The sequence below is a fragment of the Lycium barbarum genome, chromosome 4 (genome assembly GCF_019175385.1).
Source record: "Lycium barbarum isolate Lr01 chromosome 4, ASM1917538v2, whole genome shotgun sequence".
Taxonomy (NCBI): domain Eukaryota; kingdom Viridiplantae; phylum Streptophyta; class Magnoliopsida; order Solanales; family Solanaceae; genus Lycium; species Lycium barbarum.
This window is the reverse complement of record NC_083340.1, coordinates 136,476,145-136,490,928: the sequence shown is the minus strand read 5'-3', so window position 1 is coordinate 136,490,928 and position 14,784 is coordinate 136,476,145. Positions and strand designations below refer to the sequence as shown.

At 36.4% G+C, this 14,784-nt stretch overlaps 2 protein-coding genes across 2 annotated transcripts; both read left to right on the top strand.

Annotated features, from left to right (window-relative positions):
- Positions 1–3,787: 3,787 nt before the first annotated feature.
- On the top strand, positions 3,788–9,226 carry LOC132637865 (receptor-like protein 15). Its single transcript, XM_060354890.1, has 5 exons — positions 3,788–4,253; positions 4,336–4,482; positions 7,056–8,509; positions 8,591–8,711; positions 8,928–9,226. Exons 1-5 carry the CDS (start codon positions 4,139–4,141, stop codon positions 9,224–9,226), a joined length of 2,136 nt encoding a protein of 711 aa, XP_060210873.1. The 5' UTR covers positions 3,788–4,138.
- A 712-nt stretch (positions 9,227–9,938) lies between these two features.
- On the top strand, positions 9,939–11,933 carry LOC132637864 (receptor-like protein 1). The gene is made up of 2 exons (XM_060354889.1): positions 9,939–9,993; positions 10,696–11,933. The coding sequence occupies exons 1-2, from the start codon at positions 9,939–9,941 to the stop codon at positions 11,931–11,933; spliced, it is 1,293 nt and encodes a 430-aa protein (XP_060210872.1).
- Positions 11,934–14,784: the final 2,851 nt, after the last annotated feature.

Here is a 14,784-nt window from a genome sequence, read left to right as displayed (position 1 = left end):
GACAACATATCTTTAATTTTTGAATTAGCGGAATCGCTATTGGGCGGTTGACCAGAGCTTGGTTGATTTCCCTTTGGAGGGACATACGGATTTGTGCTCCGATGATTGTTGTAATTGCTATTGTACCCCCCTTGATTGTTGTCATGATTATATCTCCAATTAGAGTGACCTTGTTCTTTGTTCCAACCTTGATTCCCTTTACCTTGCCGCCAAGATCCTTGATTTGGACCTTGGTAGTTCGAACGGGAACCCTCCCTCAGATTGTTGACATAACTCGCCTCTTCATAATACATTTGGAAACATTGCTCATCCGGAGGAACCCCTTCAAAGGATTCTACCGCGTTTACCTTTTTGCTTCCGCCACCCATGACATGTTTTGTCAGAAGGTCCATTTGGGTGACAAGTTTGGCCATGGACTCATCTCTCTCTTCCTCCTTCTTAATCATCTCACGAGTGAGCACATGTTTGGAGGAACTTCCTCCACCCACTTCCGAATCCCTAGTGTGCCATGCTTCATTAGTCTCGGTCAATTTATCCAACAATTCACAAACGGTGGCATAAGAGTTATCCATAAGAGACCCCTCTGCAATGTTGTTCGCCACTGATTTGTTGACCGAATCTAGAGATCTATAAAATGTTTGTAGAAGCACACCATCGGGCAACCCATGCTTGGGACAGCTTTTGACTATCTTTTTAAAACGAGTCCAAGTTTCATGGAGAGCCTCATCCGGAAGTTGACGAAAGTTGTTGATTTCGTCACGGAGTTGTAACATCTGCGATGGAGGGAAGAACTTCTTGAGGAATGCTTTGGTCAGTTCCTCCCAAGTAGTGATGGACCCGGAAGGAAGATCATCTAACCAAGCTGTGGCTTCCCCCGTTAGGGAGTACGGGAAGAGCCGTAGCCTAACTGCTTCAATTGAGACGCCCGGATGCACATTGGTAGAACAGACCCCAAGAAAGTTCCTAAGGTGCCTATTCGGGTCATCTTTGGGTAGACCACCGAACAGGCCCTTAGTGTTGAGCAGGTGCAGCATTGTGTTGGTTATATGGAAACTCGAATTTCCAATCAAAGGTGGGGGCTGAATTGCAGCTGCATAGCCTGCCCCCACAGCTTCTTCACCAACCACTATCGGTGGGTTTTGGACTTGGATACCTTCCTCATCCATATTTCCTTCACAACACACAACAACAAAAAGGAAATAAGAAATGAAATAAAGACTAAGAGTAAAGTTTTACACTAGTTAGTAAATTTCTAGACTGTATTCCCCGGCAACGGCGCCATTTTTTATAACGTCCAAATCCACCCTATTAATTAGAATGGGCACGGTCGTATGCAAATATATTTTACCCAACTATGAGTCGGGGTCGATCCCACAGGGAATACAATGAAGAAATATACTCGATAAGTGTAACACCCGACTATTAGTCTATATTTCAAGAGGAAAGGAAATATAATAAAAGTTTGATTGTTGTTTGTTCATTAAAAACTGAGAATGGTTATAGGATGTAAATAATTGGTAAATGGGACTAAGGTTGTGGTTCCAATGGAGAGTAATGCGTTTGGGTATCAATTCAACTTATTTATATACCTAGGTGCATTAAGCCAAGGGTCACGCGATTCGTGCCAAAAATTTTCCAACCAAATCAGCAAATTTCATCCTAAGCTTTTCCAAGCCCTAGGATGTTTTATAAGAAAGCACCCATGTAGCCTCAACTAGCTTTCCTATTCCTAGCTCAAGCTATTAGATGGATTTAATGACCCACATTGTTGCTATTAACTCTTTTCCTAACCTCTACTTTCTTTTCCAAGCAAAGTAATGGTATTAAGGCATAAGTAATGTTGTACACCATCACAAGACATTGATGCTTGAAGAGTTAATAGAAAACACCATTAGCATATAAACATAGTATGAATATGAAACCCAATCACATAACTAACACATTGGATACCACAACCTTAGCTGAAAGATTAGCTACTAATATTCATTAAAAGTAAAGCAATCAAGTAAAATGTATTCATAAATCTTACAAAAGTGTTGGATGAAGAAGATGACAAAGCTAAAAGAAATCTCTTAAATGCTTCAACAACCAACAGTAAATTACTCCACAAGAGTCTATGCCAAAAACTGCAGGATAAAATGAACCAAAACCCTAGCAAATCTATTTATAGCATGTCCAAAACGGGAACAATTTCCAGACGATAATGCCCCTGCGCGTAGGGTGCGATTCGCACATAGTGTCGCATGTTCAACCCGCGAGTCGCAGGTTTCACCAGACCATCGCAGGTGTCGCATCTTCAGTTATTTGTTGAGCAGCATCCGCGACACCATCCGCGATTCGCATGTTACACCTGCGACTCGCAGGTGGTGTCACATGTGGTGTCTTATTTGGTCCTCTCTGTCAACAAGTGTTGCACCACCTGCGACTCGCATGTGGTACCTGCGATTCGCAGGTGGTGCCATTGTTCAGTTCTGTTGGGTTTTTGCTTCATTTTGCTTCGTTTTGCTTCAAATTGCTTCAAGTTGCTTCCGGCACATGTTATTCTACAAATTGACACAAAAACACGAGAAACGACATCAAAAGCACTTGGGGATTTACAAAAGACTAAGTAATTAGCGTCGAATGAGCCGTAATTTCACGACTCATCACCCCACCTCACGCTCAGGGCTGAATATTTGGAGAGTCGGTAATTTAATATGGGGGCTCAACGTCGAGTAAGATTGGTCTTGGAGGTGTTCTTGTTGTGGTGACAGCTTGCTTGATCGGTCAAGATGACTCGAGGAAAAGCTTTTCTCAGACTTTTATTCCTTGCTCCATAGAGGCAGATCCTGAATTTTAAGGTTGTGGGTTTTCAACAAAAATAAATTACAACAAGAACATACCTAGTGTAGTCCCACTAGTAATTCACATCATTCTGGAAAGAAAAAAACGAGAGAAGTAACTAAACCCAATTCTCTGGTTAAGCAGCTTAACAAAATAACGTCTTCTTGTCATTCTGTATTTAAGGATATCTTGAAGAACCTAACAACTAATCTTAATATGCTCTTCTTGTCATCTGATTCATACAAGTCCCACTGGCCAGTGATGTTGCCCAAATACTCTAAATCAAAGTATACACTCTTTTCACTGGACTACAAGTTCCAAAAAGAAAAGCACACTGATAATTTAAAGCCTCTATACTAAAAGAACAAGATTTATGACTTATCTGACAGAAAAATAAATTAACATGCAGTAATAATAATAAAAAAAATGAGTATTGAAATTCTATATATAAATAAAAAATAGTGAATCACATTATCATTACAATTGTACTCGATGAATAGTCATCTTTTGAAAACGATCAATGATTGCTTCATTAGGTAAACTTTCAAAAACTTCATTCTCTATATAACAATCTAAAAGTAATAATTTATTGGTTGATTTCTTTTTAGTTGACTTTGTAATTTTGTTTTCTGAAAAAGAAAAAAGAAGAAAGGAAATGTGGGTTACTCAGCTATCTTAGTCCCTTACTGCGTTTTGCTGGAAAAACTAGGGGTCGTTTGGTAGAAGGGATAAGTTATCCCATATAGATGGGATTGGGTGGGATTAGATGGGATAACTAATCCCACCTTCTATAAGGGATTACTAATCCCACCTTTTATCCTATATAGATGAGATTGGGTGGGATAACAAAGGAGTTATCCCACCAACCAAACATGGGATAATTTCAATGTCATGGGATTAATAATCCAATCTCATCCTATCCCTCCTACCAAACTACTAAAGGCAAAATTGAATTTCAAAAAATTGTCCAGCAGGTGTCCCCTCTTAGCCATTAAACCATGAGGACTTTTAGTCGTGTCAAAATAATTATACTCTACTAAAAGATCTAATCAACATTAAGTTATCTCTCTTGTTTAGCTGTAACTTAAGGGTTCAGAAGAACAATATGCAGCAACCAGAGCAGATATGAAAAGGCCTTCCATGAGGATAGATCTGCATTCATGAAAGAGCATCCTGCAACTGTTCTAATATCTTGATGCTTTGTTAACTTTTTACCTGGAAAAGAAAAAACTCAAAGTTCTACAGATGATTATGCAATTTCCTTGATTGATTTTATACAGGCTTTTATGGAGTGCTGAGGTTAAAAAAATTACAAATGTTGGATCTGAGTTCCAACTGGCTCACAGAAGTTCCATCCCTCCGTGGCATGGTGTCTTTGAAGTTTTTGAACTTTGGATTCAATTATCTGAAAAATTTATCCTCATTCCGAGGTAACGAAGTCTTCTTCCTGGGGAAAATTGATAGAGCCTTCGCCAGTTGTATCATTACACTTAATGACTTGTTTGTGCACAGAGTTGACAACTTTAAGGGGCCTGGAGATGCTTGACTTGCGTGGTAATGGGATTGCTGGTGTGATACCTCCATCTCTTGGGGCCATGACATCTTTAAAGAGCTTATCATTTCGTGGCAATGGATTAAATGTCTCTTTCCCGGAGGAAGGTATGCTCTCATTGCTCTAGATACTCAATTTAATTTACATTATCCGTATATATGAGCTCTTAGATGATTTCCAATGGTTGCATATTTAACCAATTACGTATGTTTCTTTTAAGATTGATATATATACTAGTATCTGGTGTATCCATGCTAATCAATACAAACACATTAAAATTGTATAAATAATATTAGAATATATAGTGTGACTTATATTAAATTTAAAGGAGGAAAATACAAGATCAAAATGGTGAATGGTGAGTCTATTCAACTACTAATATTTATTATTATTGGAGAAAATTATAGTATTGAAAATATGATATCTTTGAAAGATAATATTTCTTACTTATTAAAATTATTAATTGTATTTTCTTTAAGTCCTTGGACAGAGATTACAATACATAAACAATTTATAGGGTTTTTATACTAAAAGTATCAATTTAAAGGCACATTTCTATTTTAGTTTTACTTTGCAAAGGAAAAAAAATAATATAAGGGTTAAAATTAGATTTTTGATATATTTAGACAATTACATGAACATAATATGATATAAGTTTTTGACTAAATTGCCTGACTGAATTATATACCATCATTTTTCTTTAGTCTTCTTTCTTCGCAATGCATTAAAATGCTTGTATTGATTGAGACGAGTAAAGAAAAAAATATAAAAACTAAATGATAAACATGAAGTTCTTGAATTAAGGATTTATCGGTTTAACCAAAAAAAAGAGAGTAAAAGCCAAGCCCAATAAAAAAGAAAAGTTTAAAACATCAAGTAAATACACAAATAGGGATCTGGAGAAGTAAAACTCTTTTACACCATTAGATAAAACTTACGAACTTTTCATTCTCCCAAATTTAATCTCGGCGATCTTAGTACTTCTTGTTGTATGTCATACCGTCATTTTTTTTTATAGAACTTAGAATGACGTAAAAGATGAGTTAAAGTGGAGTTTCTTAGTCTTTTATATCTTTGAAAACCCCTTTACGTGACAAAAGAGAAAAGAACTCTTGAGGTTTTGCTCCAACAATTAGAAAGAATTGTTATATGAGGCTAAGAATGACACCAATGGTCGATGTAGACGTTGCAAATGGAGTGCGACTCTTTACAGGCTTTAGTTGCACTACTTCAAATGTCGTATTTATTGATTTAGCCTTGAACAACACTCCCTGCATAATTAGATGTTAGAACAACCAATGATGTTAGTATCACGAATCAGGAAATATTTTTAAAAATTTCAGGTAATGTACAAAAAAGCATGGTGACAATGAATTTTCAACCTACCATTTTGAGGAATCATTCTTTTGTTCTCGATATTTGATGGCGACTTTGTATCTAATCGTTCAACATCTTGTGAGTGTTCAATATCTTGTGAGTGTCGATCCTGGATTTCATGGTTAGGGGCCTTGGGATTAATTTTATGTTATATAGTATCTTTCTCAGCACCAAAGGATAATAAGCAATGTTGCTTAACTCTTCACACTTTGTAGTGATCTACAAAAATAATATTTTGCGTTAGTAAAAAAATATGAATAGTTGGGGTACGAAAATTCGGACTTTTAGATGAGCCATGAATATACACAGAAACTTGATAAAATTATGAATTGAAGTTAATTGAAATGCCAATTGAAGTCAAGCTCCTAAAGGAAATTACTAAACAATCTTACGACACATGAGCAAAGGAATAAAAAAATCTAACTACAAATGGGAAAGAAGCAAAGAAAGTACAATCATACACGTGTATCTTGCTTTCTCACGTGGTATACGAAAGCTATAAAGCTTTCTTAAATTTATTTGGTCATAAATGAGAGTATTTAGGGACCATTAGTGAGGAATATGAAAAGAATTATAAATAGGTGCTTTCGTTAACACATGAAACGGTAGGATAATGAATAAGAAGGACGGTTCATATTCAGTGGCTATTAGATATAGTTTTGCTGCTTGTAAATATTGAATCAATGCTATTATTGTATGAAACATTTTGGAGCCATAGTTATTAGACTTTCATCTATATAAAATATTGACAGATTAATCAATAGAAGATTTTTTTTAGTTAAGGGTAAAAATGTCACTGATCAACTTGTGATAGGCTTTTTTATAGTTCAACTTTTGGCTTAGAGTCTTCCCACTTTTAGTATAACATGATGATATGATATACGCACGCACATCATAAGTTGCATTAGTTATTCATACTTTTTTTTTTTTTAAAAGGAAAAGAATGTGTGTGTGGTTAGAGGTGAAAATGGAGTGGTAGGAAGAGGGGAAGTAAAACTGAGGGAAACCCACTGCCTTGTTTGTCAATTTCTCTCGGGGCAGGGCGTGTTAAAGTGGATTTGCGGGCGGAATTGCTTAATAGTCATGCAGTTAGGATTTCTTAAATTTATTTGTCTTGAATCTTAAAATGGAGTGAGATTGGTAAACAAGAAGAGTTATCCTTGCTATCCAAATAGGCTAAGCAATTACTTGTCATGTCTAGAAATTTAAATCCCCCTCCATCCCTTGCCTGGGTATTTTATGAAAAAGGATTTCGTTGCTCTCATTTTTGTGGTCAATGACCATGCAATTTTTCGCCTTTCAGGTTTATGTAATTTGAAAAACCTCCAAGAGTTGGATATTAGCCAAAACAGCTTCGAGGGATCTATTCCTCCATGTATCAGCAATTTAACATCCCTCCGTCTCCTCAAACTTTCTGAAAATAACCTTTCGGGAACCATTCCTTCTGATCTCCTTAGGCTCAAGTCCCTCGAATACCTTTCCCTTTCTCTGAACCATTTTGAAGGGTCCATCTCATTGAGTTTATTTGCTAACAACTCCAATCTTGAGGTTCTTGAACTTGGTAGCCTTAACAACGAGTTGCATGTAGACACAGAAAATACACCCTGGAAACCTCTATTTCAGCTAAAAGTCCTACGACTATCAAACTGCTATCTCAATGATCCAAGTAGATCTATTCCGAGCATTCTTTTGACTCAGCATGATTTAAGAGTTGTTGACCTCAGTTACAATTCCATGGTTGGAAAGCTTCCCACTTGGTTAGTGAAAAACAATGCAAGATTGGAGTTCCTTAGTCTTGCACAAAACTCATTCATGGGTCAATTTGTGTTACCTGCTGATTCTGAAAATCTTGATTTGATTGTGATTGATGTGTCTACGAATTATATTCAAGGCCCGCTTCCAACATCCATTGGCCATATTCTCCCAAATTTGAGGTATTTGAACATTTCTAGAAACTCGTTCAAAGGTAGTATTCCTCATTCAATCGGCAACATGAGTAAGTTAGAGTCACTGGATCTGTCGAGCAACAATTTTACTAGGGAATTACCTGAACGCTTGGTTATGGGCTGTAACGAATTGCTTACGCTGAAGCTTTCACAGAATAAACTGCAGGGCCAGTTATTTCCCAAAAAATGGAACCTCACATCGCTCAGGTTGTTGCATTTAGATAATAATATTTTTTCCGGACAGTTGTTACATGGACTTCTTACAAGCTCCGACTTCAGAGTGTTGAATCTAAGCGATAACTCGATCTCAGGAAAACTACCTGATTGGATGGGGGACTTTTCTTCCCTTTTGTTCCTTGTTGCGTCCAGGAACTTGTTCAAAGGTCCTATACCAGTTGGCTTTTGCAGACTTGTTGAACTGATTGTATTAGACCTTTCATGGAATAGTCTTTCTGATAAAATACCTCATTGTTTCAATTTATCATCACTAATTTATTTAAGCCTTCACAAAAATGAATTGTCAGGACCTTTGCCAGGAGCTCTTTATAGATCATCTTCCCTTGTGACATTGGATATTGGGGATAATAAACTATCAGGGGAAATTCCAAGGTGGATCAACCTACTCCCAAATTTGAGGTTTCTTTTATTAAATAGAAACAATTTTGTAGGTTCCATTCCTTTTCAGCTATGTCAGCTTCACAACATCAGCATACTGGATCTTTCTTTCAATAACATTTCTGGTCTAATACCTTCATGTTTGACTGATATACCATTTGGTCGTAGAAAAGCACATGATCAAACCTTCAAAAATGTGGAATTTTTTTTTTTGGCTTTTTGGAATACTCGAACTTCGAATATGAAAGCATACTTCGTATAGACCAATATGTTACAGAACCAGTTCACTCATCACGTGGTAGAAATAGAATTTATCTCAAAGAGTAGGCCTAATTCATACAAAGGAAGCATCTTGGATTTCATGTCAGGGATCGATTTTTCTAGGAATAGATTGACAGGTCCAATTCCTTCTGAACCTGGGTTCCTAAGTGATATTCATACTTTAAATTTATCACATAATCAACTGACTGGATCCATTCCAAGGACATTTTCCAACATAAAGCAAATAAAAAGCTTGGACTTATCCAACAACAAGTTGAGCGGTGGAATTCCCCCGGATTTGGTTCAGTAAAAATTTCTATCAAAGTTCTCAGTGGAAAACAACAATTTATCAGGACGTGCACCAGATAGGAAGGCTCAGTTTGCAACATTTGATGCTAGAAGCTATGAAGGCAATCCTTTTCTTTGTGGATTACCTCTCCAGGAAAATTGCGGAAGGAGCACAGGCGCAGTATCAAATCCGAATCCAGGAGATCTAGGAGAAACTGATGATCTGTTCAAAGATTCATTTTTTCAGACTTTTGTTCCATCATGCGTTGTAGCATTCCTGGGAGTTGCTGCTTTTATCTACTTCAACTCTACTTGCAGAATGATTTTTCAGTTTATTGAAGCAAAACTCTTATCTTCCAGATAGATTTGATCTAGTTATTTATTGTACTTGATGAAATAAGTAACTGAGTGTGTGCAAGATTACAGTAAGAAAAACATACTACCTTTTATGAGATACTTTTGAAATTTCAACAGTATCTTTAGGGGCCTATTTGTTTACTTCTATGGATGCATGTGTGAAAATGTTATAAAGCTACCTTTCAATCTTTCATAATATCTATAATTAAAAGGTGAGAATCTGCATTGTAGAACAATGACAAGCAACAAGAGCTTTAAGTATGCTGTTTAATTTTTATATCCTCTTTGTAGCAATGTTGCTTAACTCTTCACACTTTGTAGTGATCTACAAAAATAATATTTTGCGTTAGTAAAAAAATATGAATAGTTGGGGTACGAAAATTGGGACTTTTAGATGAGCCATGAATATACACAGAAACTTGATAAAATTATGAATTGAAGTTAATTGAAATGCCAATTGAAGTCAAGCTCCTAAAGGAAATTACTAAACAATCTTACGACACATGAGCAAAGGAATAAAAAAATCTAACTACAAATGGGAAAGAAGCAAAGAAAGTACAATCATACACGTGTATCTTGCTTTCTCACGTGGTATACGAAAGCTATAAAGCTTTCTTAAATTTATTTGGTCATAAATGAGAGTATTTAGGGACCATTAGTGAGGAATATGAAAAGAATTATAAATAGGTGCTTTCGTTAACACATGAAACGGTGGGATAATGAATAAGAAGGACGGTTCATATTCAGTGGCTATTAGATATAGTTTTGCTGCTTGTAAATATTGAATCAATGCTATTATTGTATGAAACATTTTGGAGCCATAGTTATTAGACTTTCATCTATATAAAATATTGACAGATTAATCAATAGAAGATTTTTTTTAGTTAAGGGTAAAAATGTCACTGATCAACTTGTGATAGGCTTTTTTATAGTTCAACTTTTGGCTTAGAGTCTTCCCACTTTTAGTATAACATGATGATATGATATACGCACGCACATCATAAGTTGCATTAGTTATTCATACTATTTTTTTATTTTTTTTTAAAGGAAAAAAATGCGTGTGTGGTTAGAGGTGAAAATGGAGTGGTAGGAAGAGGGGAAGCAAAACTGAGGGAAACCCGTGTGTGGTTAGAGGTGAAAATGGAGTGGTAGGAAGAGGGGAAGTAAAACTGAGGGAAACCCACTGCCTTGTTTGTCAATTTCTCTCGGGGCAGGGCGTGTTAAAGTGGATTTGCGGGCGGAATTGCTTAATAGTCATGCAGTTAGGACTTCTTAAATTTATTTGTCTTGAATCTTAAAATGGAGTGAGATTGGTAAACAAGAAGAGTTATCCTTGCTATCCAAATAGGCTAAGCAATTACTTGTCATGTCTAGAAATTTAAATCCCCCTCCCTCCCTTGCCTGGGTATTTTATGAAAAAAGATTTCGTTGCTCTCATTTTTGTGGTCAATGACCATGCAATTTTTCGCCTTTCAGGTTTATGTAATTTGAAAAACCTCCAAGAGTTGGATATTAGCCAAAACAGCTTCGAGGTATCTATTCCTCCATGTATCAGCAATTTAACATCCCTCTGTCTCCTCAAACTTTCTGAAAATAACCTTTCGGGAACCATTCCTTCTGATCTCCTTAGGCTCAAGTCCCTCGAATACCTTTCCCTTTCTCTGAACCATTTTGAAGGGTCCATCTCATTGAGTTTATTTGCTAACAACTCCAATCTTGAGGTTCTTGAACTTGGTAGCCTTAACAACGAGTTGCATGTAGACACAGAAAATACACCCTGGAAACCTCTATTTCAGCTAAAAGTCCTACGACTATCAAACTGCTATCTCAATGATCCAAGTAGATCTATTCCGAGCATTCTTTTGACTCAGCATGATTTAAGAGTTGTTGACCTCAGTTACAATTCCATGGTTGGAAAGCTTCCCACTTGGGTACTGAAAAACAATGCAAGATTGGAGTTCCTTAGTCTTGCACAAAACTCATTCATGGGTCAATTTGTGTTACCTGCTGATTCTGAAAATCTTGATTTGATTGTGATTGATGTGTCTACGAATTATATTCAAGGCCCGCTTCCAACATCCATTGGCCATATTCTCCCAAATTTGAGGTATTTGAACATTTCTAGAAACTCATTCAAAGGTAGTATTCCTCATTCAATCGGCAACATGAGTAAGTTAGAGTCACTGGATCTGTCGAGCAACAATTTTACTAGGGAATTACCTGAACGCTTGGTTATGGGCTGTAACGAATTGCTTACGCTGAAGCTTTCACAGAATAAACTGCAGGGCCAGTTATTTCCCAAAAAATGGAACCTCGCATCGCTCAGGTTGTTGCATTTAGATAATAATATTTTTTCCGGACAGTTGTTACCTGGACTTCTTACAAGCTCCGACTTCAGAGTGTTGAATCTAAGCGATAACTCGATCTCAGGAAAACTACCTGATTGGATGGGGGACTTTTCTTCCCTTTTGTTCCTTGTTGCGTCCAGGAACTTGTTCAAAGGTCCTATACCAATTGGCTTTTGCAGACTTGTTGAACTGATTGTATTAGACCTTTCATGGAATAGTCTTTCTGATAAAATACCTCATTGTTTCAATTTATCATCACTAATTTATTTAAGCCTTCACAAAAATGAATTGTCAGGACCTTTGCCAGGAGCTCTTTATAGATCATCTTCCCTTGTGACATTGGATATTGGGGATAACAAACTATAAGGGGAAATTCCAAGGTGGATCAACCTACTCCCAAATTTGAGGTTTCTTTTATTAAATAGAAACAATTTTGTAGGTTCCATTCCTTTTCAGCTATGTCAGCTTCACAACATCAGCATACTGGATCTTTCTTTCAATAACATTTCTGGTCTAATACCTTCATGTTTGACTGATATACCATTTGGTCGTAGAAAAGCACATGATCAAACCTTCAAAAATGTGGAATTTTTTTTTTTGGCTTTTTGGAATACTCGAACTTCGAATATGAAAGCATACTTCGTATAGACCAATATGTTACAGAACCAGTTCACTCATCACGTGGTAGAAATAGAATTTATCTCAAAGAGTAGGCCTAATTCATACAAAGGAAGCATCTTGGATTTCATGTCAGGGATCGATTTTTCTAGGAATAGATTGACAGGTCCAATTCCTTCTGAACCTGGGTTCCTAAGTGATATTCATACTTTAAATTTATCACATAATCAACTGACTGGATCCATTCCAAGGACATTTTCCAACATGAAGCAAATAAAAAGCTTGGACTTATCCAACAACAAGTTGAGCGGTGGAATTCCCCCGGATTTGGTTCAGTAAAAATTTCTATCAAAGTTCTCAGTGGAAAACAACAATTTATCAGGACGTGCACCAGATAGGAAGGCTCAGTTTGCAACATTTGATGCTAGAAGCTATGAAGGCAATCCTTTTCTTTGTGGATTACCTCTCCAGGAAAATTGCGGAAGGAGCACAGGCGCAGTATCAAATCCGAATCCAGGAGATCCAGGAGAAACTGATGATCTGTTCAAAGATTCATTTTTTCAGACTTTTGTTCCATCATGCGTTGTAGCATTCCTGGGAGTTGCTGCTTTTATCTACTTCAACTTTACTTGCAGAATGATTTTTCAGTTTATTGAAGCAAAACTCTTATCTTCCAGATAGATTTGATCTAGTTATTTATTGTACTTGATGAAATAAGTAACTGAGTGTGTGCAAGATTACAGTAAGAAAAAAATACTACCTTTTATGAGATACTTTTGAAATTTCAACAGTATCTTCAGGGGCCTATTTGTTTACTTCTATGGACGCATGTGTGAAAATGTTATAAAGCTACCTTTCAATCTTTCATAATATCTATAATTAAAAGGTGAGAATCTGCATTGTAGAACAATGACAAGCAACAAGAGCTTTAAGTATGCTGTTTAATTTTTATATCCTCTTTGTAGCAATGTTGCTTAACTCTTCACACTTTGTAGTGATCTACAAAAATAATATTTTGCGTTAGTAAAAAAATATGAATAGTTGGGGTACGAAAGTTGGGACTTTTAGATGAGCCATGAATATACACAGAAACTTGATAAAATTATGAATTGAAGTTAATTGAAATGCCAATTGAAGTCAAGCTCCTAAAGGAAATTACTAAACAATCTTACGACACATGAGCAAAGGAATAAAAAAATCTAACTACAAATGGGAAAGAAGCAAAGAAAGTACAATCATACACGTGTATCTTGCTTTCTCACGTGGTATACGAAAGCTATAAAGCTTTCTTAAATTTATTTGGTCATAAATGAGAGTATTTAGGGACCATTAGTGAGGAATATGAAAAGAATTATAAATAGGTGCTTTCGTTAACACATGAAACGGTGGGATAATGAATAAGAAGGACGGTTCATATTCAGTGGCTATTAGATATAGTTTTGCTGCATGTAAATATTGAATCAATGCTATTATTGTATGAAACATTTTGGAGCCATAGTTATTAGACTTTCATCTATATAAAATATTGACAGATTAATCAATAGAAGATTTCTTTTAGTTAAGGGTAAAAATGTCACTGATCAACTTGTGATAGGCTTTTTTATAGTTCAACTTTTGGCTTAGAGTCTTCCCACTTTTAGTATAACATGATGATATGATATACGCACGCACATCATAAGTTGCATTAGTTATTCATACTATTTTATTTTTTTTTTTAAAGGAAAAAAATGCGTGTGTGGTTAGAGGTGAAAATGGAGTGGTAGGAAGAGGGGAAGTAAAACTGAGGGAAACCCACTACCTTGTTTGTCAATTACTCTCGGGGCAGGGCGTGTTAAAGTGGATTTGCGGGCGGAATTGCTTAATAGTCATGCAGTTAGGATTTCTTAAATTTATTTGTCTTGAATCTTAAAATGGAGTGAGATTGGTAAACAAGAAGAGTTATCCTTGCTATCCAAATAGGCTAAGCAATTACTTGTCATGTCTAGAAATTTAAATCCCCCTCCCTCCCTTGCCTGGGTATTTTATGAAAAAAGATTTCGTTGCTCTCATTTTTGTGGTCAATGACCATGCAATTTTTCGCCTTTCAGGTTTATGTAATTTGAAAAACCTCCAAGAGTTGGATATTAGCCAAAACAGCTTCGAGGGATCTATTCCTCCATGTATCAGCAATTTAACATCCCTCTGTCTCCTCAAACTTTCTGAAAATAACCTTTCGGGAACCATTCCTTCTGATCTCCTTAGGCTCAAGTCCCTCGAATACCTTTCCCTTTCTCTGAACCATTTTGAAGGGTCCATCTCATTGAGTTTATTTGCTAACAACTCCAATCTTGAGGTTCTTGAACTTGGTAGCCTTAACAACGAGTTGCATGTAGACACAGAAAATACACCCTGGAAACCTCTATTTCAGCTAAAAGTCCTACGACTATCAAACTTCTATCTCAATGATCCAAGTAGATCTATTCCGAGCATTCTTTTGACTCAGCATGATTTAAGAGTTGTTGACCTCAGTTACAATTCCATGGTTGGAAAGCTTCCCACTTGGTTACTGAAAAACAATGCAAGATTGGAGTTCCTTAGTCTTGCACAAAACTCATTCATG

Bases quoted from the DNA above. Each gene is read 5' to 3' on its own strand.
- LOC132637865 (XM_060354890.1), top strand. From the start codon at position 4,139: ATGTTGGATCTGAGTTCCAACTGGCTCACAGAAGTTCCATCCCTCCGT. The intron at 8,510-8,590 runs GTGGAATTTTTT...AATATGTTACAG, and splicing joins ATGATCAAACCTTCAAAAAT to AACCAGTTCACTCATCACGT. The intron at 8,712-8,927 runs GTCCAATTCCTT...ACAATTTATCAG, and splicing joins TTCTAGGAATAGATTGACAG to GACGTGCACCAGATAGGAAG.
- LOC132637864 (XM_060354889.1), top strand. From the start codon at position 9,939: ATGAATAAGAAGGACGGTTCATATTCAGTGGCTATTAGATATAGTTTT. The intron at 9,994-10,695 runs GTAAATATTGAA...TTCGCCTTTCAG, and splicing joins TAGATATAGTTTTGCTGCTT to GTTTATGTAATTTGAAAAAC.